General features: G+C 42.8%; 1 protein-coding gene across 1 annotated transcript; it reads right to left on the bottom strand.

Moving 5' to 3' along the window:
• Positions 1–478: 478 nt before the first annotated feature.
• impg1a (interphotoreceptor matrix proteoglycan 1a) lies at positions 479–14,754 on the bottom strand. Its single transcript, XM_084700295.1, has 16 exons — positions 14,652–14,754; positions 13,150–13,371; positions 11,732–11,898; positions 11,207–11,241; positions 10,576–10,726; positions 9,696–9,845; positions 9,004–9,062; positions 8,380–8,400; positions 7,433–7,623; positions 7,279–7,313; positions 6,901–7,093; positions 3,811–6,465; positions 2,603–3,267; positions 1,584–1,803; positions 1,066–1,276; positions 479–668 (listed from the first exon to the last, which is right to left on the bottom strand). The coding sequence occupies exons 1-16, from the start codon at positions 14,752–14,754 to the stop codon at positions 479–481; spliced, it is 5,268 nt and encodes a 1,755-aa protein (XP_084556421.1).
• Between the last annotated feature and the right edge of the window lie 12,847 nt (positions 14,755–27,601).

The following is a 27,601-nucleotide window of genomic DNA, read 5'->3' as shown; positions in this document are numbered from 1 at the left end:
ATATAAATCCTGGGTCTATCAAGATATAAATGTTGGATAATTAAACATTATGTCTAATAATGCTGTAAAGAGAGAATGTATCTTGAGTCTTTGTCACTATCATTTTAACATGATCATTTTGTATACAAAAAAGGAATACTTTTGTTCTCTTTCTATATATCTCTGCATCAGTTGGTGAGGTGAGTGTATCTAATGAGATTTAGAATGAGTTTTTCTCCAGAGAATCAACATGAAACTGGGACCCCAAGCTGAGCGATTACATAAAAGGTGCGTCAACCTATTGAAAAAATGTGTTAAGGTTTCAACTGTATTACTAAAATAGTTTTCAGTTTTCAAAGCTGTGTGAATTTGTTCAAAACTAAAAGCGTGAGATGCTAGAGGAAGGCATGAGCTATTTGTACAAAGAAACTTTCTAATATACCCCCCCAAAAAATCAACACACTTCAACAGCAAGTTGACATGGAAAAAAAAGACCTGCTTACGCCAAAGTCACTGTGTCTCTGGTCCGTCTATAATGACTGAGCATGAATATCATGAGACCTATCAGGGCATATACAGAGCTGAGCCAGCCCATTAGGCAGGCTATGAAAAGGAGGGGGTCTACAGGCATGGCCACCACCTCGCTGCAGCGCTCTCCCTTTAAGTGCCAGTATTTACCTACAGGACATCTAAAGAGGTCAAAGAGACTGGGTTAGAGCAGAAATTAACCACACAGCCTTCCAGTGTGTGCATGCGTGTCTGAATGTTGGGGTGTGTGTGTGTGTAAGTGTGTGTGTGTGTGTGTTGTACAGTAGAAGCAAATTGCAGTCTTTAGTTCATGAGGTAATGGTTAAGTTGCACCTTTTATCTAAACATGTAAACACAAAAGCAAGAAAAGAAATTCAACAGTAAATCTGATTAAATCATAATTAGAAGTTATAGATTGCCAGCTAGTAAAAAAGACCAAAACAATCAATAACATACCAAAAATAGAGTACATTTAAGGTGTATAATATGACTCCAATTTCAGCCCTATAATGTAAACAGCGTTCCAGTATATTTGGTCTTCGAGTTATGCTAAGGTACCTGCAAGCTGCTCCATGACCTGGGACTATCTCACACTCCCCCCCATTGAAGCAGTAGTCTGGCTGCAGGATACAGATGCTCTGACAGGGTAGTCCGTCCACCGTCATGTAGCCAGGGTCACACAAACACTCCGCCTCCTTGCTCCACCGGTTCACCACGCAACGCGAGACCTCGTTGCAAGCCAAAAACTTACAGGGATCTGCTTGGTCAGCTACATCGACGGAGGGGGAAATATAAGGAGTAATTAGTATTCTCTGGTAGATGTTCTCCCCCCCCTTAGGTTCTTATGTTGAATTTGAATGTTTAGCTGCTGGCGTTGGTCAACATCGATGTCATCGACAAGAAATAACATGTTCACTTACTCTTTCCTGCTAACATAATAATGGTCAGGTAGCATATTCGACTTTTAACAATGAAATACGTACAAGGACTATCCTGTCGGATTCACTGTTAACATCACACTGTAACATGTTTCATATTTCTCTCAGTATCTAAACAGTGCAACAGTACTGCCATACCTGGCTCTATGTCCAATGAACCGCTGTCAATTTCAATGTCCACGTGCTTGGCTGCGGCACTACAGAAGTCCTCCAGAACGTTGTGTACAGCCTGTGTGACATTGTAAGGAACCGACTTGGCAAATTTCATCTTGCTGTTGACCACAACACTGCCGTTCCTGAAGTTGAGAATCTCCAGTTTCTTGAATCCCGTCAGATTTGACTGAAGATATGGTATCAGCTAGAGAAAAGGAGGGACGAAAACTAAAAACGTAAACAATATTTTATTTTACCATTTTACCATCTATTATTATAGTACACATTTCATTGCTAATTGTGAAACTACATTACATTTAGTTGGAATCAACTTTATAAAGCAGCCATGCTCTAAGTTGTCAATTATGTAGTCATTTACTGTGCTCGGTTTATTAAAATCACCTTTCACTTTCACACATTCACAAATGCTTTGACAGCATAATTGGTGAAAAAGAATATTTTCTCTCTGTCTGCACAAACCATTGTGATGCTGACTTCTAAACACAAAGATCAAACATGTGAATCTTTTCTTCTTGGATGAGCAAACACAGTATTACATTATTGTATATCAAAATGTGGGATATCTCAGCTAATTTGGAACTGTAGGTCTTTTGTTTTCTATCTCCTGTGGATCCTGAGGTAACATGGTAGGGACTGTAGGTACAATACAGGCCTCAAGGCTAAGTCAACCTGTTCCAATAACAACATCCGCAACCGCATGTTTAAATCTCCTCCGCTCATTAGCTTGGATGACTCATTGCTCTGTATAATGAGCCTTGTATTGAGTTTGTCTCGGCTTGAAGTTATTGTGGGTCGGTAGAGTAAATCAGTCTAACACTATTAATGTCAAATATAAGATATAATAATATAAGATGACGAGGAGAGGGCGCGCCCCTTAACGCAACGGTCTGCGTTAGATGCCTGCAGAGTGGCATTCGCCTACTCATTCTCAAGGCAAAGATGTTGGTCAAATGCATTCTATCCCTATAAATATGTTTACTCACCAGTTCCATGAAGGTGCTCTCCAAGGACCTGTACTCAGGGGAGGTCTTGTTGAACAGGTCATCTGAGAACCTCATGTTTGTGACCCGCAGACTGAAGAAGACCACTAGCTCCCTGCCTTTACTCGCGGTCGTCATGGAAGGTGTGGTCAGGTACCTCAGAGGTGGAGATGCCGTGGTCTCGAAAGGATGCTCTTCATTAGCAAACGTGTTTCCGCTACCATAGTCCAGTAGGTCGACGGTCTCAGTGCTCACCACATCCATTTGGTCTAGTTCGGCGGCCAAGTCTTGTACTACCTCAGCGAGAGGTGATTCTGCTTGGGCTTGATGTGCAGTAGTTTGAACCCCTGCCTCTCCCTGCTCCTCCTCTTCTTCCACTTCCTCTAGTTCTTCATCTATAACGACCACCCCAGGCTGCTGTGCCTCTTCATCCTCCACATCCTCGCTGATTGGTTCCCCTTCATCCACCTCGAAGAGCCCGCTGTCTATGAATGGCTCTGTAGGAGGTATCTCAGGTACAGAGCCAGAATCTGCCGGTGGGGTTGGAATGGTATCTAGCATAGACCCAGCTGTTACAGAAATCTCTTCACTCGTGGATGAATCGCTTTCTTCCGTCTCTTCGGGACTGCTGTCCTCTGATGTGTTCTGATTTACAGCCGCTGTCACCTCTTTGAAATATGAGTTTAGAAAAAGAGTTTAGTTGGAATCAATCATATGGTTTGCTCAAATAAAATATGTCTGCCCATTGCTAGCTGCCTAATACTATACATAGAATTCATAATTTTTCTACTGTCATCCCAAAATAGTGTAAAGATGATGATGTATTTGTGCTGCCAGCATCCTCTAAATATTCTTCAATTTTCAATTATTTAAAAAATCAATCTTCTGTCTTAATGATAATGTGTCTCTCAGCAGTCTGAGCCCTACTAATTAACAAGGTGTCAAAAGATTTGTGTTTACTCCACATCAAATAATAAACAGGACAGAACATTTATCAGCAGGCAGCACTCACTCCAAAAATAGAACAGTAATCTCTTCTGCAGGGGTTGGTCTGTAATTATTAGCTGTAATGTAACTTCCCAGCTCTATTGGTGAAAGTCCTTTTTTAAATTGCATCATTACTCTCTCTCTCTCTTTGCCTTATGCTCGCTCACTCTCTGTATGGTATTTTTTGTGAGTTAAAACAGCTATGATGGCTTGCACGTCATTACCTGCAGCATGTGTTACTGGTGGAGCAGTCAGCTGCTCGTCAGGCTGAAGGTCACCAGTGTCCGTCTCTTCCGGTTCTTCAACATCATCTGCAGGGCTGAGATCCTCATAGCCAACATATTCTGGCTGAACTTGTCCCTCCTCCAAAGATTCTCTCTGTCCTGGCCCAACAGGTAGATTGTCATCCTCCTCAACGGGGTGAAGGAAGGCCGTCTCACCTCTCGCTTCCTGTGTCTCTGTGTCTTCTATTGTCTGAAGAGCATCCTCACCAAAGTGAACATTCTCAACTGTGTCCACAGGTTGAATGATTTTAATCGTTTCGGCTGGGGGCTCGCTAACATCCTCCTCAAGTTTGAGGTCCACACTTGCATCTAGAGCACCTTCTGTTGCTTCTAGTTCTGCCTCTGGTTCAGCTGCGTGCACAATAACCTCTCCCCCATCTTTACTTTCATCTTCAGTCTCTACAACTTCAACCTCCGGTTCCCCCACTGACAGTGAAACCTCATCCTTAACATCTAGCTCGGGAATTTCAGGCTCAGAAACGTCCCCAATTTCTTCCTCTGGCTCAGTTATAGGAACTTTAACTGCAGGCTCAGATGTCTCCTCTCCATCCTCTAGCTGAAGTACCTCAGCTACTGTCTCGTCTTTCCCCTCATCTGGCTTTACTTTAACCTCCTCTTCTGGCTGTGGGACATCAACCTCAGGTTCTATAACCTCAACCTCCGGCTCTATAACCTCAACCTCCGGCTCTATAACCTCAACCTCTGGCTCTATAAACTCAATCTCAACTTCCTCTTCCGGCTTTATAACCTCAACTTCCGGCTCTATAACCTCAACCTCAGGTTCTATAACCTCAACCTCTGGTTCTATAACCTCAATCTCAACTTCCTCTTCTGGCTCTATAACCTCAACCTCCGGCTCTATAACCTCAACCTCTGGCTCTATAACCTCAACCTCCGGCTCTATAACCTCAATCTCTGGCTCTATAACCTCAATCTCAACTTCCTCTTCTGGCTCTATAACCTCAACCTCCGGCTCTATAACATCAACCTCCGGCTCTGTAACCTCAATCTCTGGCTCTATAACCTCAATCTCAACTTCCTCTTCCGGCTCTATAACATCAACCTCCGGCTCTGTAACCTCAATCTCTGGCTCTGTAACCTCAATCTCTGGCTCTATAACCTCAATCTCAACTTCCTCTTCTGGCTCTATAACCTCAATTTCTGTCTCTATAACCTCAACCTCTGGCTCTATAATCTCAACCTCAACTTCCTCTTCTGGCTCTATAACCTCAACCTCTGGCTCTATAACCTCAACCTCTGGCTCTATAATCTCAACCTCAACTTCTTCTTCTGGCTTTGTAACCTCAATTTCTGGCTCTATAACCTCAACTTCCGGCTCTATAACCTGAACTTCTGGCTCTATAACCACAACTTCCTCTTCTGGCTCTATAACCTCAACGTCTGGCTCTATAACCTCAATCTCAACTTCCTTTTCTGGCTCTATAACCTCAACTTCCTCTTCTGGCTTTATAACCTCAACCTCTGGCTCTAAAACCTCAATTTCCGGCTCTATAACCTCAACTTCCGGCTCTATAGCCACGGCTTCCTCTTCTGGCTCTGTAACCTCAACCTCTGGCTCTATAACCTCAATCTCAACTTCCTCTTCTGGCTTTATAACCTCAATTTCTGGCTCTATAACCTCAACCTCTGGCTCTATAACCTCAACTTCCTCTTCCGGCTCTATAACCTCAACATCCTCTTCAGGCTCTATAACCTCAACCTCTGGCTCTATAATCTCAACCTCAACTTCCTCTTCTGGCTCTATAACCTCAATTTCTGGCTCTATAACCTCAACCTCTGGCTCTATAACCTCAACTTTCTCTTCCGGCTCTATAACCTCAACATCCTCTTTAGGCTCTATAACGTCAACATCCTCTTCAGGCTCTATAACCTCAACCTCTGGCTCTATAATCTCAACCTCAACTTCCTCTTCTGGCTCTATAACCTCAACCTCTGGCTCTATAACCTCAACATCAGGCTCTTTACCCTCAACTTCCTCTTCAGGCTCTATAACCACAACCTCAGGCTCTATAACTTCAACTTCCTCTTCTGGCTCTATTTCTACTTCGACGAGCTCTGGAACGTCAGCTTCAGCCTCTGCGCCATGTTCTTCTTCAGAGGCTCCTTTGCCATCAGGACTAGGAAACACCAATTCTGTCTCATCTTCACCAGGAATTACATTAAGAACTTCTTCTTCTTGAAGGTCGACAATCATTTCAGTAGGTGGCTGATCGGTAATGGCCGACAGAGTGGTCACAGGAGGTGTTGCGTCAGCCTCTCCAGCAGGTGGGCTCATGGTCATGGTGGTAAGCAGCATCTGAGGAGTGTCTGTGGACACAAACTCCACACTGACTTCCGGACTGAGATCACTGTCACTGTCAACAACGGGAGCAAGGTCCTCTTCCGATATCAAATTGGGAGAAAGGTCGACATCCGTAGATTCGGTTTCCAGTTTAGCAACAAAGGTCGCGGGTGGGGTCGGGATGAAGTCTCTCACGAGCTCACCAATTCCCTCTTTAATGGTTTCGATCATGTGCGTGATAAACGGCACCTCTTCTTCTGGCTCACTTGTTGGTCCTGGTTCACTCTCCCTGTCTCCTCCCCCAGCCTCAGTGAGGTCTCCTCCCTCAGCCTCAGTGAGGTCTCCTTCCTCAGCCTCAGTGAGGTCTCCTCCCTCAGCCTCAGTGAGGTCTCCTCCCTCAGCCCCAGTGAGGTCTCCTCCCCCAGCCTCAGTGAGGTCTCCTTCCTCAGCCTCAGTGAGGTCTCCTCCCTCAGCCTCAGTGAGGTCTCCTCCCTCAGCCTCAGTGAGGTCTCCTTCCTCAGCCTCAGTGAGGTCTCCTTCCTCAGCCTCAGTGAGGTCTCCTCCCTCAGCCTCAGTGAGGTCTCCTTCCTCAGCCTCAGTGAGGTCTCCTCCCTCAGCCTCAGTGAGGTCTCCTCCCTCAGCCTCAGTGAGGTCTCCTCCCTCAGCCTCAGTGAGGTCTCCTTCCTCAGCCTCAGTGAGTTCCTCAGAGATGGAGGGTGGAGCAGTGCTGATTGTCTGGGCTGCATCGGAGGAGACGGATTCCTCGTCCACGCCAGGATCAGCTGTGGGATCCAGAAGGGTGGCCAGAGCATTCTCCTTCTCCACAGGGCTGAATGGAAGATCTAAACGTGGTTTTTCTATGTTGACTCCTGGCTCGGCTGTCGATATTTCAAGGTCATTGTGTGAATCTGGCTCACTAGACTACAAGAATGAAAGAGTGAAATAACATTAATATTTCTCTGATGTAATACACACAAAAAAAAAAATATATATATATATATATATATATATGTATATACAGTATAGGTACTGTATATATATACACACACACACAATTTAGATACAGTTTGTTTACTCACTTCAACAGTTGTTGATCCCACACTTACGGGAAGTGTTTCTATAGTTGGTATGGTGACTTTTTCTGTGGACCCCCCCCACCCACACACAACAATAAATAAATAACCACAAAAAAGGCAAAATCACATTCTTGTCCCATTCTATTATGTCAGGATAATCAAATTCAAAGTTGTGTTCTCTAACCTGGTTGAAATGTCAGTGAGTCTAGATCCACAGGTAAAGAGGCTTCTTCCCTCAGGGCCTTAGCCACCATGTCCTGCAGGCTGGGTCCAGCAGAGACTGGTGTCCCAGTAGCCTCCTCAGAACTATCTGCACTGATGTCCAGGGAATTGGTCTCGAAAACCAAGGAATAGTGCACTGACACCCCTCCTGGTCTGGGGAAATAAGAGTTTTAACATTCAGGACATCAGCATGCTGGTGACAAGAACTCCAAAGATGTTGGTAAGACACTGACATCGACAGCAGGAATATGCTGTGAGACATTCCACTTAGCAGTCACTACTTCAGCTAGTGTGTAGGATAAGTGGGACAGAGTTCTGAATAGAGGTCATGCAAATCTGTCATTATCAAATGGTATTAATATTCTGTATGGTGCCTTTTCTTGTTTTCACCATTATCAAGCAAAGGTTGTATTAGTTGTGAATTCCCTATCACATTAGAGGAGAAACTGTGGCCTGACTGGCATGCTCGTTACTGGATGTGACAGCACAAGACACTGCACCGAAGGAAAATTACTGAAGGGATAACTATTGTATTCACAAAGCTTCGCCATTTCTACAGACAGCTTGGCTTCTTTTATAACAAAAATTATAGGCGCATTAGCAACCCTTTCAGACTTTGAACCATGTCTGATATGTTTACCTGGATAGTGACTGTACAAAAAAGGGGTTGTTTCTGCAGACAGTGGTCCTGTATTCCACAATATGCACCATGTTTCTATATTGACTTGTCATCTCCACACAGATGGCGCAGTAATTGTCAAGGGGCTTTTGTGTTTAGGCAATTGTATCCCCTTCCACAGCCCAGAGTCAGAGCCAAACAAAAGGAACGTGAGGCTGCTAGGCAAAATCACAAACACACAGGGAAACAGCTACCAGTCAGGAGGTTGCTCATCAATATAACTGAATTACCCGTCACTATCCTGGGTCTCGCTAGCGTTTGAAGAAGGGAAGAGAACAGGCAATCAGTATTTCGTTATAATGACATGAAAGAGAAAATGACATTCATCATGGCATTATCATTCATTTCTTTGCCAAAGAGCACCTGTACATTCAAAATAATATATTTAATCAAACACCAACGCCAACCTTACATGGTGCATCGTAATAAGGACACAATAAATATATATTTTCCTTTCGATAAAACATTATTGCCACGTGAATAAATATAGTTAAGTTACTGGCTTTACAGACAACTGGAGTGTCACTGTCTTACATGGGCTCTGTGGTTCTGCTTGTCAGTCAGAACACAACATTCAACACTGGCTATCACTGGCATTTCGACTGACTTTCAGCCACAGCTTAGGTGAAAATGAGCTCATTACCTATTCAAATGAATACTCTGGCCTTGCCAAATGAACTCTGATGAAATGACAAAGCCTCAGTGGAATTTCCCATCAACATCACAAGCGATGCTTAAGCATGTCCACACTGGCTACGTTCCGAGCTGTTTCGCTGTTTGCCCACTAACACTTCCTCGTTTCTCATTTGCACTTCAAAATGTTTCATGTTTCATATGCATGCCGAAAGATTCACCTGATTCCCAAAACGCTGATCTCCTTAAATCCTGGAAGTTTGTCAAAAACGTGTTTCATCTGTGAAAGTGAAGATGAAAACCTTTTTAGTTTTGAGTGTCCTGTCTGCAGCCTCAATATCTCAACACCACATTGAATCACAGCTGACAAGTGTGAACTCACACACGCGTCATCTCAGAATGACTGGGTGACAACAGTCATGTACAAGTCTTAATTATACACTCATTGCTCTTGAGTGGAGATACTGTAAGTACCTATTTAGTACAGCATACACAATCTTGACAATCATCTTCAGTCGGATTCAATTAAAGAACACCTAATTGACTCCTTGTTCTTACAACCAGAGGATGATCTCCCCGTCAGTGATTGAAATTCTTAGACCTCACTGTCCAAGCGGAGGTCTGGTAATCTGCTCCCTTTCTCTCACATGGCCCTATGGTACTTCCTACTATAAGCTTCTTTACAGTGAACTACTTTTTCAGGCCACAGGGACAGATACAACTGCACATTAACCTTGTGTTGCTGAATATAGCAGGGTTACCTGGTGCCTTTGTAGGATACAGTGGTACACTGGTGAGCTGGAATAAAGATATATATTGCCACTATAACTGGCCTTAGATATTTTGGAACCGTCTAGAGAATATCTACAGCTCAGGCTTCCATGAGTTTAGCCTGCTCTCCACGGAGTCCCACCTGGTCCTGCAGGTGGTGAGACAGGTCGATGTACTGGGGAGAGTCTGGGTCATCCAGAAGCTCCCTGTAGCCCGGGTCCACCAGCTCAATGCTGAACTCTACGATCTGTTCAACAGGCTGTTCAGGCACAAGGTTGGGAAGCTCCGGGTCCTAGGGAGACCCAATGACAGTTCTGTCAAGACACTCAAGGATTGATTTAACCATTTACTGCAACGTAAATGGGTTTTGTCTCTGGTGGTGTGGTAATGTCTAAGGGGTAACACCCTGCCTTGGCCCATGTAGCCAGCGTAGAACAAGTACATACACTAACAAGGCAGGGTGCATAGGATGTAATATTCCCTGGTGAACGGAAATCATTTAAAACCAGAAGTAGACTTTCTAACAAGCAGGCTGAGGCGAGTTATGTTATGAGGCGATGTTAGTTATCCTGTAGTGATGATACAAAAGATAGCATGGAGAACCTGGGGGTGGTGGAGGGTGGCAGCAGTTGTATAATATGCAGGTACATAGCAACGCATGATGTGTGAACATGTGTGTCCGGGTCTGTGAATGCCTGCAGTATTCAAGTCTTCTGAAGGAGAAGGCGTAGACCTTCAATCAGCCCATCAGTGCAGTTGATTGTGTGAGTGACATCATCTAATGTGATGCATTACCCTTGCTCCCTCGGGAACTAGCTGCACCTGTTATGTTCAGAGGTGTCAGTGAGAAGCCTGGTACCACTACTACCACAACACGTGCCTCAAAACTACCAGCTCAAACACAATGTCTGAGTAAGTGCTAGACGACAGCTGTTCAGACTAGGAATCCATGTTATTTCTGTTAGCTTTTCTTGTCGGCCTACAAGCTGTTAGTGAGCCAAACTGCCTTTGTGGTATCGTACCTCCTTAGTGGCCTGGGTTTCATCCAGGACTGTAGGAGTGGGAGTGGGAGTGGCAGGGGGAACAGCACTGCTGGTCACATGATCGTCCGGTTCAGACACAACATCAGCCTCCGTTGCACCTAAACCAATCACCATCACTCGGTTACAAAGACTGTGAAAGACAAAAGTGTACGATCGTTCACGTCTAGATGTGGAGCCTGACCTGCAGTCTCAGATGCGTCTGGTGCTGCAGCCGTAGTCACCTCTCTGCAGACCAAAGAGCAGATGATGTCAATTAACAATTATGCAAATTCCAGTACATGTGTGCCAGTTTGTAATTATGTACAATATGGTTCTTGTTAGATGTGCTGATTAGTGATGCATACATTTCTAAACTATTCCAATTAAGGGCACCAATCATTTTTGAAACATTGTAGTACCTTTCAGCTTTCCTGCTAGCTGAGATAGGCTCTTTAATGACTACCATTTAGAACCACTTTAGTGAGAATCTACACAGGAGACATCCACCAAATGCACATTACAGAGTATACATAAGTGGAATCAAAGTTGTGGGAAAAGAGCCTCTTTTGAACAGCGTTTAACATGAAAAATCCTGTATAAATACTGTATAAATACTGTATATTAGACTTACTGTGGCACTGGCCTCCGGTGCTGAACGTTCATCCTCTGTAGGAGCAGAATCAGAAACACAACCGGAGTCAAACAAACAATCTCAGAGCAACAACGTATAAAAAAATTGTAATACACGCACGGAATATAGAGCAACCCTGGAGAGGACTGTCAGTAATTGTGTATATTTTTGTGTATTATCAAATGTAATTGGCCATATGGATAGTGCATTTCTGTGTGTGATAATGGATGCAGCATAATGCCTCGAGAGACAGATACATAATTAACCAAATGTCAACAGCTTTTCTGAGTGAGAAGGAGAAAAATACCTTGTTGCTATAGAATCAACAGATGCTTCACTCCTGGTTGTTTACAGAATAGTGAACAGGATAAAGAAATGATCCCATTTCTGTTTTGATCATTTGTCTTGCAAAAAGAATAATGATACCTTAATTGTTCAGAAAATGCAATCTGCACCCCAATCACTGTGGATGATCACATTGACAAACAAGGTAATTTAGTTCACTATGTGCTATAATATCCTTACCCTGTAAACCATACTGATGTGTTCTTCTGAGTTGCTGAAGTTAGTGGCTAGGTCAGAGACACAGACTGAGCCATGTTGGCATGTGTGCACCCATCTCTGGTACTCAGTCGTTCCAGGAATCCTGTCGAAGAAGATCCTGAAAGCCTCCCATACTGCTTCCTGGCAAACTAACCGAAAAAAAGAAAGTTCTTCAGTGAGGCAAGACATTCGTCCTAAAACAGAATATATTTCTATTCAGGATCAAAGTACTTCATTTGGATTCGTCACAAACTACCTAAAGCCTCATGTTACACTTTCAAAATAAGCAAACCATTGCCTTTAACACTACAAAATTCTAATAGGAACCAAAACCCTTGTTGGTTTTCCAACAGGGGAGACCTATTACCTACATTTCCCAGGAGTATTGTTGTAAACACAATCCTTTAGAAATCGAATCTATCACTTGAGATCACAAACTTCACTACCGGCTAATATAGATCCTCATCAGATTAGGATCCCATTGTCTTAAACCCAGTCAACATGGTGTGAATTCCAGCAGATCAATTCAGTCTCTACGAATGTCAATAGCAGGTCATTTAAGCTGGAGGGATGTGTCCATCTTTCCAAAAGACATTGATTGTCCTTACAATGAACCACCTCATTTAGAAACTGAAGCCTGAAACCCTTTCTGCTGTTTTATAGTGCCGTACTCCCCTATCCCTGTAGGATCACACTTAGAGTCATCCTAGTTGATTTCCACTACTTAGTGTCTATATTTGAGGAAAACAAACAAACAAACAATAGCCCACTGAAAAATGAAGCATGCTCTTTGTCTCTCAATACTCTACTATTACTGTACAGGAGCACTACAGTAGGATTCAGTTGTGGTTGGCAGAATCATGTATGTTTTCATAATGTCATGAAGTACTGTGCGTATAGTGAAATTCAGAAAATCTTTTGACAATCAAAACCAGACAAATGCTATCTTGAAGTCTGGATAAGAATGGAAGCATCTTAAGAAAACAGAGTCCATGTTGTACAATGGTGACAACACTAGGTTGTTGCCTGGTTACATTAAAATGACTGTACAGTTGTTCTATTTGATGTTAGGAGAGTTCACAGAGTTTCCAATTTGAGGGTTGAAAGTATATCTTATTCTGCTTTACCTGAGGTCATATTATAATTCAAACTCCCAAATGTGTTTTATCAATTGTCTCACAAAGTAGTTCATGTTTGCCTCAGGACTGACCACATAATTTTGTCTTTAATTAGGAACGACTTTCTAGATGGAAACTTGTTTTTCGTTCCACTAACTGGAGAGCGGAGGATGTTTGATACAGCAGTAGACTACATGCCTTCAGGTGTATTAAAAGTAGGGTACCATGAGATCAACTCTACGACTGTTAACCCTTTTGACTCCTTCCCTGGGAAGGTCGTACCTCTTAGCTTGTAGTAAGCTTGATGGCTGGCGATGACCTCATTGATGGTTTCCTGTGGACAGATTCTCACCCCGGAGTGGAAAATTGCAGACCTCTTTGTTCGTTGTCTCTCCAAGTCAAAGACTGTGTGGACAGTAGCCGTCTGTTTGGTTGTCCTCAAAAGCTGAACCAAATGCATCGAGTTGACGGCCTCCCTCTGTGTCCTCCAGTCTCCTCTTGTCTCTAACAGCAACAATCAAAGACAGGATGGAGTAAGTCTGGAATGACACCAAAGCTCGCAACATCTTTTCTCTAATTAAAAACCTATTACATGATTTGCAGTATTTGTTGTTGCATCAGTCCCAATTACACCATCTAATCTAATTTCAGGAAAATGCCTTTTTTTTGGACTAGTTATCCAACCATCACAGAAAACAACATGCACATCTAATCTGCTGTGGATTGATTTTGGCTACACAATTTAGATACTGTGATTCTGCTTATAGTTACCGTATAATAACTTCAGACAACGACAGACATTCTTTTATCAGCTGTAAATGCTTTATATAACTGGGCATTAAAGCTGACCTTTGGTCTAAAGTCTCAACCATAGCATGATGCAAGGCATAATCACGTCACTTTAAGCTGGTGCTAGTATGTTATGCAATCACAGCAGGCTTTCCTTTTCTTTACCATCACCATAAAGGTTGGGTGTGAGGGCTATTGGCTTCAAGAAATATGGATGTTTGCAGGTATGCTTGAGAAGAAATCTGATTCATTAGGTATTGTCAACCCAACCCAATCAAAATACTCTGTACAGTATAATTGAATGGGATGTTCTGTACATGACAGTAATACTGTGTGATATGTTTTATGAGTGGTGCATGCTCTGATCCTAAATACTCAGGAACAAACACAAACTCCTGATATTTTTTAGTTTAATCAACCGTGACAGACTTGATTTGATCCTTTATTGTTGTTCATTTTAAACCTTTAGACAACAACAAACTGTTCTGACTGCTGGAAGGAAAAACACAATCTTTTCTGACCTTGAGGTTTAGAAAGCACTGTGGATCCTTGATCCAAACCTGATCTTACCTTGCATTCCAAAGGTCTGTAGACCAAAGAGAAATAAAACCATCAAGAGTCCCCATTTCCAAGGCATTTTGGAAGCGTTTTGTTTCTGAAGAATAACAATTACAATCCAGGTGTGGTGTCTTTTATCTCATAAAGATCCGGTGAATTCCTCCATGGTCAAGAGGGATCACTAGGTATCTGGGCATCAGTTCTTCACGCACAGAGGTGAATGCTCATTTAGGCTTCGACCCGCTTTCCCTGCCGATGGTTGCGACTTCCAGGATGTCGTGTGATGGACATGGCAGGAGATGAGATGCTGGCAGAGCAGGGCCCACAGAAGGATTGTGGATGCTTTCAAAGTGTGACAAGAGTGACAGGGTTAAAAAAGTAAGCACTGTTTCGGGAATAATCTGTTTATCTACCGCTCAGACATAATCCCTCTTTACCCCATGGGCCCAGCAGCACCGGCGTCATCCTGTTAGTGGCTTTCTGGGGGGGAGCATCTGCCACCCCAGGTCCACCCTTCCCTGGCCTGGCTCTCTCACCCATCCTCTCCAAGCTGAATTCCAGCATCACAGGCCAGAGACCACCAGACCCAGCACAGCCTCCCTCTCCAAGTTTCTACCAATCTGCCCAAGCTTCGCTGGCACTCCGCAAGCACAGCTTTAAGTAAGCTCTTAGCAAGACAATGTGTTCTGTTGCTCTGTGGGTAGTAAAGTATGGGACAGCCGTGTGTGTCAGATGGTGTTGTGTCTCCTCTGAGGTTTAGGGCAGGAACTCCAATGGTGGATTTGCTCCCCCGCTCCAAGGAACAGGATTGTCTGGCAGAGGTGTTAGTAGCCTAAGTCTTCTAAGGATATGTCCTCATGAACTGTGACCCGTTTGATTCGGATGAGTAGGGGAAAGTTGAAGCCGTTTACGTCAGTGAAAGATCAAACATCACCTACGTGACAGCACAAAGAAAATGTGCTCCGTCAAAATAGAACTACAAAAATAACCCAAATATTTGCATTTCCAATTACAAGTTCATGCGCTTCATCTAATCCATTAGAGAATGTGTCACCGTAATTGGGCTGAAACTTTGTCTCACCTCTATCAACAGCCCTCTCTCTATATAGATTTCTGGTGGTAGTGGGTCTCTCATTGAAGTGCTAAGCTAATGAGTCTGTGTTCTGGCTTTCATGTTACAATGTTCTGGCTTTCATGTTACATTTAGCATTGTGGGGTCCACCCACTCTAGAACACTGTTGACGTTTGATGAAGTACTTCTGAGACCAACTCCATTTATATTCAGAGACGGCAGTCATTGCCCTATTCACCAAGGCATCAGACCAAATGGAATTTAATCTTTAACAAAAGGAAGCGATAAACAAGAATCTCAGATTGCAGCCAATTTCACAAATTGGGTGAGATGTTAATTTGCCTTCAAACAGGCTCTTGCATCCAGGCATTTTGTTGCCGACTTTTGCAGATTTTTCACAAGATCAAAATTAGCTGGTTTATTTCTTATAGGAGAACCCTGAATTTTGTTTTTTGAATTTCTGTGTACCACACTAAGGTCCAGTTCTTCACAGAATACTGTTGAAAGTTCAAACAGTTGCTCTGTTAAAAAAATAAACAAGGTTTATTAGGTCTGCACTCTCACAACCCTGCAGTAACTAACAAGCCAACTGGAACATCAACACAGTTCCCAGAGGACAGCAACCAAGTGAACCATAACATGATCTGTGGAAGAGTATAATACAGTAGCATGGATAATCCATTCAATTTAGTCCCACAAGCCTCTCCGCATAACCCTTAATATCTAAAAATAAAGCTTAAAGCCCTGCGCGTAAACAAAGGTCGCCGTGAGTGGAGGTCAAGTGACTTTGACTAAAGGAAGAACAACTGGACAAGATAATCCTATCGTGGATTCCCATTCAGACTGGAGATCAAGTCTGACGTGGCGACACAGCTGGGGGTCTCAGTCTTGCACGGTGTGGTGGAGTGGGGTGTTCTGATTGGCTGGCGGGTCTCTTAGCGAGGAGGGAATGAGGACAAGGGCTTCGAGGATCCAGATGTCCTGGTTGTCTTACTCAGAGGAAGTCCAAAGACAAGCCCCCCTTCGAGTCAGAGACAGGGTTAGAGCTCATTCAGAAGATGCTAACAATGACATATTGTTCTATTCTGAGGAGGCGTGGAGTCAGCACATGATGCCAATAAAAACAAAGTATGATCAGTTGCCTAGTGTCCTCTTGTCTGAGTCTTTTCAAGGGTCATTTGAGTCTAAATCTGATTTTAGTCCATAGTGCCACAAGCTACAATATAACCTGAGGCTGTGTAAATCCTTTGCTTTGTTTTCCGCTGAGTCACAAATCCTTCCATTGCCTTTAATAGTCCTATGTGTTAGTAAAGGGTGCAAAGTAATTTTTGGACACAGTTTCCAGAGTCTGGCTCTGTACCTAATTACCACAGACAGGGCATGATATTTATTGCCAGTCTTGGAACACTTCACAGACTAAAGAGGATCAGAAATCCTCAGCTGTTTTTCTGGGGTCCATTGTAGACTGATATCACGCATTGCTTGTGTCATGTTACTTTAGGTAGAGCCATTCTCATTGTAGCTATGGTTTCCATGGTTTGAAGGGATTATCCTTCAGTGCTTCTTGGTCAGGCCCATAAAAATTATAAATGATAACAAATTAACGATGATAACACATTAATGATAACACATTGCACACTCACTTAGGCCTTTAAGTTCTATGTGAAGTCCAATACCTTTCAATTTAACGTACATGAATTGTACAATATGCCTTATCACCAACATTACACTCATATGTGTGTAAGACAGGTAGACAATTTCACAGTAAAGTACATTACAACCAAATACAAGCTCTATAGAGATTCTACATGGTTGTGTCTTGGTTTGTTTGGCACTTTAACAGAAAACGCCCTCAGGTGTAGTGACGATGGCTTCCAAAAGAGGGCCCACTTTTTAATTACAGACCATACTGTACACCTACAATCAGTGTCAAGGCACTCATATATACACCATCTGATTCATATCAAAATACAAACATGGGGTTGGGTGATTTGCAGGTGACATGAAGGGATTTGTGGTGAGATGAATCCCCCACTGCCCTTACGCCTGTCATGATAAACTGCTTAGAATCACACCTCCGACAGATTAGGTTATTTTCCACATGATCTTACAATACGGATGGAGTACTATTTTTAAAGAAGCTGCAATATATATTCCATCAGGGATTAACAGGGGTTATGCCCCTGAGAATGGGCATATAGTGGGAGACACTGGCGTGAGATTCACAATAGGGTAGAGAAAATACAGGAACTGTTATGTATAAAAGATATCTTTCTCCGGGGGCTCCATTATGTTGATGCCTGTAGGCAAAAGGCAGACCCTAGTGACTCAAAACTCATCTTCAAACCTTTTCTTCTAACAGTATTAAAGCATCAAATTGTAAAGCTAAATATATGGTATGGTACTTTTCTGAAACGCAAAGTGAGCCTTCCACTCCTTCAGTTTGATAAGTTATGAAAAGACTGAGGCGGACAGCAAGCATGGGAGATGTCTAATGAGTTAGAGATTATGTATTCTGTTTGATAACTCTGTATCGACCGTGAGTCTGAACATCATGGTAAAATTTGACCTAAATCAAGGTGAATTGTTGCGACCAAGGAATTGAAACCAGACCTAGGCCATTTCACAAGCGATCCATCTCATCTATGAGCCTTTGAAGTCCCTCATCTCACACACATATAAATCTTGTGGTTCTGAAGTTACACATCCGTGTTAAGTACTTTAGTGCTGACGCAGCTCAGAAAAGAACCCCCAGCAGGCTACGACCACATAGCATGTTCACATAATACAAGAAACTTATCCTTAATGTCTGTTTGATATCAGCAGACAGGCCACAATACTCACAATTCTTCCATGACAATAATTATTCATATAATGAACTATGTAAGCACTGGATCCTGTGTATAAACACAAAGAGCAAAGTACTGTTCTTTATCGAAGGATGAATGCCGCTAAAAAATATTTAGCAAAGCTCGTCTTTCATCTACGCATCCAATGTAAATCATCTGGCCTTTTAAAAATTACCTTTCAAAATATGTCTACGTGTAATAATAGTCAGTTAAAAATTTGAAATTTTTGATTAACAACTCACTCAATAAAAGAGAATATGTAAATCTTAAGTACACCAAACAACAACAGGAAATGCAAATGAAACAGATGATTGTTTATTGCATAAGGTTTGATATAAATGACAAAACAAGAAGTTATTCCGGTGCTTGGGGGGGGTCATTGTCTGCCCAGACAGATAATTGCCAAGGGAATTGAATGGTGTAATTCTCAATGAAAGCTATGGCTGGAGAACTGAGGCTTCAGTTTCCAATGGGTAGAGTTTAGAGATGAGTCCATCACTGTCAAAGCCTAATGAAGAATGTCTCAATGAGCACATACTTGTAATAGATCTAATTAGGGGTTTGCACCAAGATGATCTCTCATTAATGTCAACGGTCCTGTTCCTAACAAATCTGACCTTGTAATGGGAAACGTCTAGAGGCCCCTGGGACATTATACCGACAGAACATCAAAAGGTATTACCGGGTCAGGGTCTCTGGAAATGTGTCTCATTAACAGAATGACAAGGTGTTAGAAAACTGCAGTGTTACAGTACTGTAGCCTATCGTCCAGCCAGTGAGACTACTGAGGATCTACATGCTCTGATTTGTGATCTCCGGGTGGTGCTGGATGTGTGCCTGGAGGTACACGGTGCTGGATGTGTGCCTGGAGGTACACGGTGCTGGATGTGTGCTTGGAGGTACACGGTGCTGGATGTGTGCCTGGAGGTACACGGTGCTGGATGTGTGCCTGGAGGTACACGGTGCTGGATGTGTCCCTGGAGGTACACGGTGCTGGATGTGTGCCTGGAGGTACACGGTGCTGGATGTGTCCCTGGAGGTACACGGTGCTGGATGTGTGCTTGGAAGTACACGGTGCTGGATGTGTGCCTGGAGGTACACGGTGCTGGATGTGTGCCTGGAGGTACACGGTGCTGGATGTGTGCCTGGAGGTACACGGTGCTGGATGTGTCCCTGGAGGTACACGGTGCTGGATGTGTGCTTGGAAGTACACGGTGCTGGATGTGTGCCTGGAGGTACACGGTGCTGGATGTGTGCCTGGAGGTACACGGTGCTGGATGTGTCCCTGGAGGTACACGGTGCTGGATGTGTGCCTGGAGGTACACGGTGCTGGATGTGTCCCTGGAGGTACACGGTGCTGGATGTGTCCCTGGAGGTACACGGTGCTGGATGTGTGCCTGGAGGTACACGGTGCTGGATGTGTGCCTGGAGGTACACGGTGCTGGATGTGTGCCTGGAGGTACACGGTGCTGGATGTGTGCCTGGAGGTACACGGTGCTGGATGTGTGCTTGGAGGTACACGGTGCTGGATGTGTGCCTGGAGGTACACGGTGCTGGATGTGTGCTTAGAAGTACATGGTGCTGGATGTGTGCCTGGAGGTACACGGTGCTGGATGTGTGCTTAGAAGTACATGGTGCTGGATGTGTCCCTGGAGGTACACGGTGCTGGATGTGTGCTTAGAAGTACATGGTGCTGGATGTGTGCCTGGAGGTACACGGTGCTGGATGTGTGCTTGGAAGTACACGGTGCTGGATGTGTGCTTGGAAGTACATGGTGCTGGATGTGTCCCTGGAGGTACACGGTGCTGGATGTGTGCTTGGAGGTACACGGTGCTGGATGTGTGCTTGGAGGTACACGGTGCTGGATGTGTCCCTGGAGGTACACGGTGCTGGATGTGTGCCTGGAGGTACACGGTGCTGGATGTGTCCCTGGAGGTACACGGTGCTGGATGTGTGCTTGGAGGTACACGGTGCTGGATGTGTGCCTGGAGGTACACGGTGCTGGATGTGTCCCTGGAGGTACACGGTGCTGGATGTGTGCTTGGAGGTACACGGTGCTGGATGTGTGCTTGGAGGTACACGGTGCTGGATGTGTGCCTGGAGGTACACGGTGCTGGATGTGTGCTTGGAGGTACACGGTCAATGGAGCTCTCCGTCCTCCCCATGAGTGAAGGTACAGTTTGTGTCCAAGATCATCAGTGCAACATCATCATCATACTGAGGGGGAAGGGACGCACCTCGTTCACACCACTCAGATACACACCACTCAGACACACACCACTCAGACACACACCACTCACACACAGACACTCAGACACACATGACATGACAGACTGCTTCATCCTCAAACTAACTCCTATGTTTTGCAACCACAAGGCCTCGGGCAAATATAGCATTTTTCTAATAGAAAACCTGGTTGCAGTCCAAGGGATTTAATACACATAGGGCTAAATTGAGGTGGATGAATTGTAAAAAAATGTGGCAAGCTTAATTGAAATGCTTTAATCGAAATGAGAGCAGGCACATAACCATTGTGTATAATTTCAATCTTTGAAATGATAAAGGCCACTATCATACCCATTGAGTTGAAAAGCCCCCCAAAAATGCATTTAGTATCCTGTTAAGGAACTGATAATGTGAAGCTCGGCAGCGTTGTTGTCATAATGGGTTAGCATTATCATCTGTTGGTTCTTCATTTCTTGAGAGGCTGAATGAAATGAGCAAATTAGTCCTCTGTCAGTTCATTCAATTTCAGATCTATTTAGACTTGGATGAGAAAGGCGGTTTGATTAGAATATGGATGATAGCACGTTCCCTCTGAATTGGAGAGAGAAATGTCAGTTTTTAGACCCTGAATTTGTGTAGCATTTCCTTCAGTCACAGATATTGTCAGCCCAGGTCCAGAAGACTGTGCACGGACTCTGACCTCCATTCCCTTTCACAGCAGTTTTACTCCTAGACTCCTCTAAATATCTCAAGCTGAATAGCAGCTATTTAAACTTGCAAAAGAACAGAGATGCATAATTTAAAGTCTAACCTGAGAAGATGTTAAATAAAATGAAATAGCAAGAATAGCTCTGTCTGTAATAAATTATTATTTATCATTTTCATCCCACTCCTAACTCTTTCATGCCTCAACAGATCCTGTTAAATATGTAGCCCAACTCACAAATAGAGTCATTTCTATTCAGGTAAAACGATTTTTGTCTTGACAGGACTAACAAATCCGAGACTGAAAGGGTGTTTAGTACTTTCCCCTCGTACAGCCCTCGACTTTACAGCCTGCACCTCTGAAAAACACTCAGTTATGAAGTCAGAGGGTTAAGCCACAGCTAACAGAAGGGTAAAAAGAAAAAAAGACAGAACTTTTATGAGGAAGCTGAGTTCACCGTCCAGAAAAGATCTAATCACAAAGCTTCAAAAATAATGCTTTGTTGTATTTCTATATTTGAAAAATGTAATAATATTTTGCTGGTCCTTTGTTTAGTTTCTAAAAAAAAGTTGTGTTCAGAGTCAGCAGGGTGTCATTGCGAATTGAGTTTCTAGTAGCTTCCCTCAGATGGAACACACCCCCTCTGTGTGGTAAAGGGTCGGAACAGTCTCAGAAACTGAACGTGGCTCCATAAATCACCCTAGTACAGGTGATAATGTATCAGGAGATAGAGTCACCGGCAGTGTCTGTCAGAGCCCCCCCAGTGCAGCTCTCTGGTGTGTTTAAGCTAAGCATTAATAAGTCATCTCCTGACTGCTGTGATCATGGGGGATAAGCTGAGGAGTGCTGGTCACTATGATTCATCTTCAGCACTTTGCATTCTGTCAGTGAGAGTAATCGCAGCTCCTCTGGGGGCGGAGTTTAACGTAACTATAGGAGGAACCCTAACCCTCGCCTAGTCTGGCCTACTTTACTTAAGTGACCAGTTGAAAGCAGCACAGCAACTGAACTCCTATGACAATGGTCAAACTATAATTCAGCCCGGATAAAACACGTCTCCACTCTTGTACGGGAACGCTGTTTCACTATAACTAATTGAATGATACAATTTACCGGCCTTGAAATGGCAGTAAAAGTTATTTTACACTGAATTTAAATCGACAAATAGCTAAGTGCCCTTGCTAAACATTAGTTGCACTAGCCAACAACTCTGGTCTGCAGCCAGTTCTGAGTGTTCTATAGAGGGAGATCAAAGGCTTTTGTTTTTTGCCAAGTTGTGAAGCCCTGATCCATTCTGTTTTGCATTAGTGTCGTCTTACATTTTTTACACAATCTCAAAATTGTGTATACCCCTGTACCGAGGAGAGGAGTATTGCAATTAGATAGCCTTTGAAATACTTATGCACGATATTCTAATATGGCCTGAAATATGGCTGTGTTGTTTTTCAATACAGATTTTTTCAGATCCTCAAATTGGTGATGCTACTCAACCAGGCACATCAACCCTGTAATGGTGTCATGAAAGAAAAGTGTCATGAAATAATTAATGTAATAATGATAATTAAAATATTTATATTTGAAATTAAGTATTTAGTAGGTTACTTAAGAAAAAAACACAAAGTGTAATTTCATCATGACAACATCAGTTAATTTAATTCATAATTCTCACGATTTCGCTTTCCCAGCCCTCCAAATTGCTGCAAGAGTGCTTGATGAGAAACCACTCTCAGGAGCATTCTCTGGGTGGAGTGGTCAGCACAGATAAGAACAAGGCATTCAGTGAACTCTGCCATTCGTTTTACCACACCTTTTACAAAGTAGAATCAGAGCAGTTCAAAATGTTCTCCTTTCTCTGTTTTAACAACCCATTTGCCAGGTAACCTCTGCTTTACCATCACCAAAAAAGTATAGCCTAATAACCAAGGTCGCAGTCACCACTGTAACTTATAAGGCTACATCTGCTGTCTGAGTTAAAATACTGAAGAAATATCAAATATTGGCTACTTTATGGTTGTTTGATCTGTCAAGGTGCCTCAATGTTAGAAAACGTAAGCTATTGCACCAAAAACTATGTTTAAAGTCTTGATATTTACATGTTTTAATCAGGATGTTGCAGTATCGAAGAGGTATCATGCAAAAAGCCTAATATCGCCGCAAGCAACAAAGCATTTTAGCAAGTGAGAGCCTGATGCAACCTTAAAAAAAAAAACAATATAAAAATATGTTTAGGCCTATTCATCGTTTCACACATTTCAAACATCCTTATTTACAAAACGACAGCCCGTTAAAATGAATCGTGATCAAAGTTGACTTTCATCTTCTTTGGCGTTAGACCCATCATGCTTGACTTTCATTGACAGGCAAGGGTATGGTCTTGTTTGCAACACCAATGAGTATTCAAATTCATCTGTATGCTAGAAATGTGGCCTCGCTCTGAAATATTGATACCTCTACCCTTCCTTTATAATCTCAGAGATGCAATTGTGCAGAATAGGCATGGGGCAGTTAATTAAATTACATTGTTTCATAGCACTGAAGCGCAATTTATGATTTAATTTCTGTTTCAGCTGACTGGTACTATATTTGCATGAGACAAAAAATTAAAGACTAGCAGAAACATTGTAGCCTTGTACAAATGCTGGAGGACAGTGTCGATATCTCTGCTTTGGTGAGGCTTTTTGTGAGCTCAAGATAATGAGACTTAAAAGACTTGTGTGTGTCTATCAAAGACTAGCTTGTTAAATGAATGTATGGTGTTTTGCATTGTCAAACAGACCTTCGCAGTCTTATGTGATAGGTGAGGCAGCAGTTCAACTGATATATTTAGTTTTCTGGGTGACAGGCTAAAATGCTCATCTGACAAAAGATACATAACATTTTCTGAATGGTCACAGACAGAAAATCATGTCTTGTCTTTACACTATTAAGTAAATGTCAAAACCAACCAAATGTATTTCTACATGGTTACATGCAAAAACATCCCATTGCGACAACTGACATGAAGAACAAGTAAAATCAAGAACAAAATTGTATATACTGTAATCAAACACAGAAAGTATGACACAACCAATGGAAAAATGACTAGAGTGAGCAGACGATGCTATAAAACTATAAAGAGGGAATATTTCCGCCTCTTTCCTTGCAGTAGAACATCATGTCATCTTCCCTTAGTTACTACAGAAGCTATCATCCCATACTACAAGATGAAATTCATGACATCCAATCAAACAGCTGTGCGACAGGAATACAAATAAAACAGCAAACTTGAATATCTTAAACTACCTTATATTTTAGCTGTTCACAAATAATGGCATTGTGTAATAAATGGAACCAATCAACCTAAACCTCTTCCTCTTGTAGGTTACCACGGTGATAGTAGAAGAGAGGGCTAGGAGTGTAAACACATGGTTCCAAGCCCAAGTCAGATCCCTCTAAGTACATGATGTCATTAGTGTTTTGGTGATGAGTTTTGTGTGGGCAAACACTCACGTATGGACCGGACTGGTCCTATTGCAAGTTGAACACATTCAGACTAGGCCACGATGGAACATGAGCCACTTGAGAATAAACTGAAAGGTTTGGGACGGCTCTGAAGTACTCAGTCAGTACATTAGTGTCAGAACGCTTGAGAACTAAACAATTGAGAAAATTTACATGTTTCTTGCATCATTTATTTTGGAGTGAAGCTGACAAATCTGCAAGTCAAACGTGACCACCTTAATGTAAGATAAATTGGCAATGTAGGTGCAATAAGAAGGATAACAACAGCCATGTTTATCTAGTGGAAGTTACACACTAATTTAGTTTATAGTGACATTCCTTACTGTGAAATGCAATGGTTTGAAGTAATTATGGAGGTTATCAACAAAAAGACCTTGGGATCCCAATTCAATAATATATCCTTTTGGAATCATGAAATTAATGACTAGAAAAAAATCCTTCTTGACAAACAGTTCAACCTTTTTCTCTGGGATAATAAACAAGTGATGTTGAGGAATCATGACTTAATTAATTTGGCTCATCAATGCCCTTTCAAAAGATAATGACGCAGTCAATTCCTGAATCATGACTGCATATTGAAGTAGATATCTAAGGTGTGATGAGTAGAACTGCATTTCGAATGATCACCATCTCGGAAATCCAACAAAGAATAATCGGGTCATTTTCAAAGTCACAGGGATTAATGCCTAGGATAATAATGCCATTGAAAACAATTAGGCTCGGATAATACACTAAATCTGGTGCACCAATTGAAACTATAGCCTACCGGAAGACCAGGTTCATTTAAAGATGTGAAACTATCTCAAGCAAAAACCCTTCTTCCTATGTCATTTCGGAAGCTTGGTTCAGACAGCTATATCCTGACATTTAGTGAGATCCATAATCTCTGGCCCAGGCCACTCAAACACCCCAGTTCTCCTTTGTGAAGCGAGGTACATTATGCAGAGACCTACCCCAGCTCCTGCTTCTTATTCCAGGGCAGCACCTGTAAAGCACTAGGACACTGCCACCCTGGAGCAGCCCAAATCTCCCAGGAGATATTCACTTCCAAGGAAACCATATCTTTGAAAAAGAAATCGCCTGAAAAATACAAACTGCCATACAGCTACTTGGAGAGGAATGATTGGATGTTCCAATCAGCAATTGATTCTTATCTTCAATCGACAACAGAAATAAAGTTCCTGGGTAGAGGATGTTTATTACAGACAATCATTGATGTAGTGGAGACTGGGAAAAGGGTCTTTACATAAAACATTACATCTCTGGTCTCTGCATTTGTCGCTCTCGTCATTTGTAGGCATGAGTAAATATTGCAGTGGAAAAGCATGTTATTGAGCCATCATCAAATATTGAGGTCAGAGAGGTGGGTATTTGAATTTCACCAGGAGCAGCGTAATAGAAGAAGGGGCCAAATTCAGCTATGTACAGACAGAATGAGATGACATTTCAGCAAATAAAACAAGTGTCAGGCTCTTCAGATGAGTTTTTCAAGGAATACATCACAAAGCATTTATAGCCATCATCATACCAATAATTTCACCCTGAGTGGTTTGTATTACATTTTAGAGTTCTCTGAAACGCTGCTGTACAAATCTCCCCATAAATGATAGAAGACCTCTAGCTTCAACATCATCTTATGGGCATTCAATTCTACATGTCACTACTGTAAGTGTGCTCATGTCATATTCATGATTTTCTATAATGCCATCCTTGTTGGAAGGGAATGTGCTGTTTTTCAAGGTAGTATCTTCTTGATTCTGTAAACTTTCAGTTTTTTACATTGTCTTTATTGCACGCCACCCTTTGGAATACAGTCATTTGAATCTGAGGGATCTGAAAATGCTTTTCAAATACTTTAATTATATTTGAGCTTTCTCTTTCTCTGTGTTTCCAACGGACATTGAATTCCCCTCATAGAGTCATGTCAAATAGCTATGACAGCAGTACCCTGTATCCCCATGTCAGACACAGGTCATGCATGTGACAGAGATACACAGAGTTCACAAACTCCCTGTTTGTCAGTACTGCACAGCTTCCTAGCCAGCAACACAGCCTGGCACCCCTGGGAACCATGAAATGATACAGAACGTAAATAAATAATCACAAAGGAGCTCGCTGGTCGCCTGAGCCTCACTTGTCTTTCTGTTTTCATCAGCTCCACACGCACGGAAACAGAGTTCATTTAGCCTCCTCACTTGGGATTTCTCTCTTTAATGGCATTACATCAAGCACCCCCCATTTAAACAGGCCTGGTAATTATGAGAAACGATGTGGTTTTTTGGCCGCTGCAGAAATCAGGAGGCCAAGGGGGACTTGACAGCCTACTTGAGCTCATCCATGCTTCAAGAGAAGCTTTATGAGACATCGTAGGCTACTGTCGCTGCCTTGGTAGGGGCTCTATTTGCCAGATGAATATACTGTGTGTGTTACTGTCGAGGGCCTTGTTACAAAACCTTAGGGATGGGAGGATGTTTAAACTTGTCAGTCTGGGTATTTGAGCAACCCAGTTTCCATCCAGCTGGGCTGGCATCTTCATGTCCACTCTTCCATTAGCCTTGGTGTCCTGGCTTCATTTGTGTGCTATATTTTGTGTCATAGCACAAAGTGACTGGGGCGTCCAATGCTAAGAATTGACAGCAGACAGAAAGAAGAAATAGAGAGAAAGAGACAATGAGAGACAGAGAGAATGAGAGGGAGCAAGAGAAAGCAAGATATATAGAAACAAAGAATGTGGCACACACACACAAGCAAACACAAGCAAACAAGTTGTGTTTTGTGCAGTACACCTGTGGTGGCTCAGAGCTTGGGGAAAAACCTACAGCATCAAAAGGTGTTTTCCCCTTCTGTCTTTGCTGCCGGAATTGAGCTGAAATGAATACGTGTGTTGGTGGTGCACGATGAGCCATCCACAGCTGAATATTTGATGTAAACATAAAAAGAGGCTTCGCATAAGGAGACACTGATGTCTTCTGACGAGTAGCTCAGCAATCTAAGGCGTCCGATTGCAGAAGCAAAACAGGAGGATGGGAGAGT

Source organism: Hypomesus nipponensis, chromosome 6 (assembly GCF_054491055.1).
Source record: "Hypomesus nipponensis isolate SF chromosome 6, ASM5449105v1, whole genome shotgun sequence".
NCBI classification, from domain to species: domain Eukaryota; kingdom Metazoa; phylum Chordata; class Actinopteri; order Osmeriformes; family Osmeridae; genus Hypomesus; species Hypomesus nipponensis.
This window is presented reverse-complemented; position numbering and strand designations above follow the sequence as displayed.

Excerpts from the sequence above, each read along its gene's own strand:
- impg1a (XM_084700295.1), bottom strand. The coding sequence starts at position 14,754 with ATGGGTGAGAGAGCCAGGCCAGGGAAGGGTGGACCTGGGGTGGCAGAT. Across the intron at positions 11,242-11,731 it reads ACATCAGTATGGTTTACAGG|AGGATGAACGTTCAGCACCG; the intron begins GTAAGGATATTA and ends CTGCTCCTACAG. Across the intron at positions 7,314-7,432 it reads CTCACTGACATTTCAACCAG|AAAAAGTCACCATACCAACT; the intron begins GTTAGAGAACAC and ends GGGGGTCCACAG.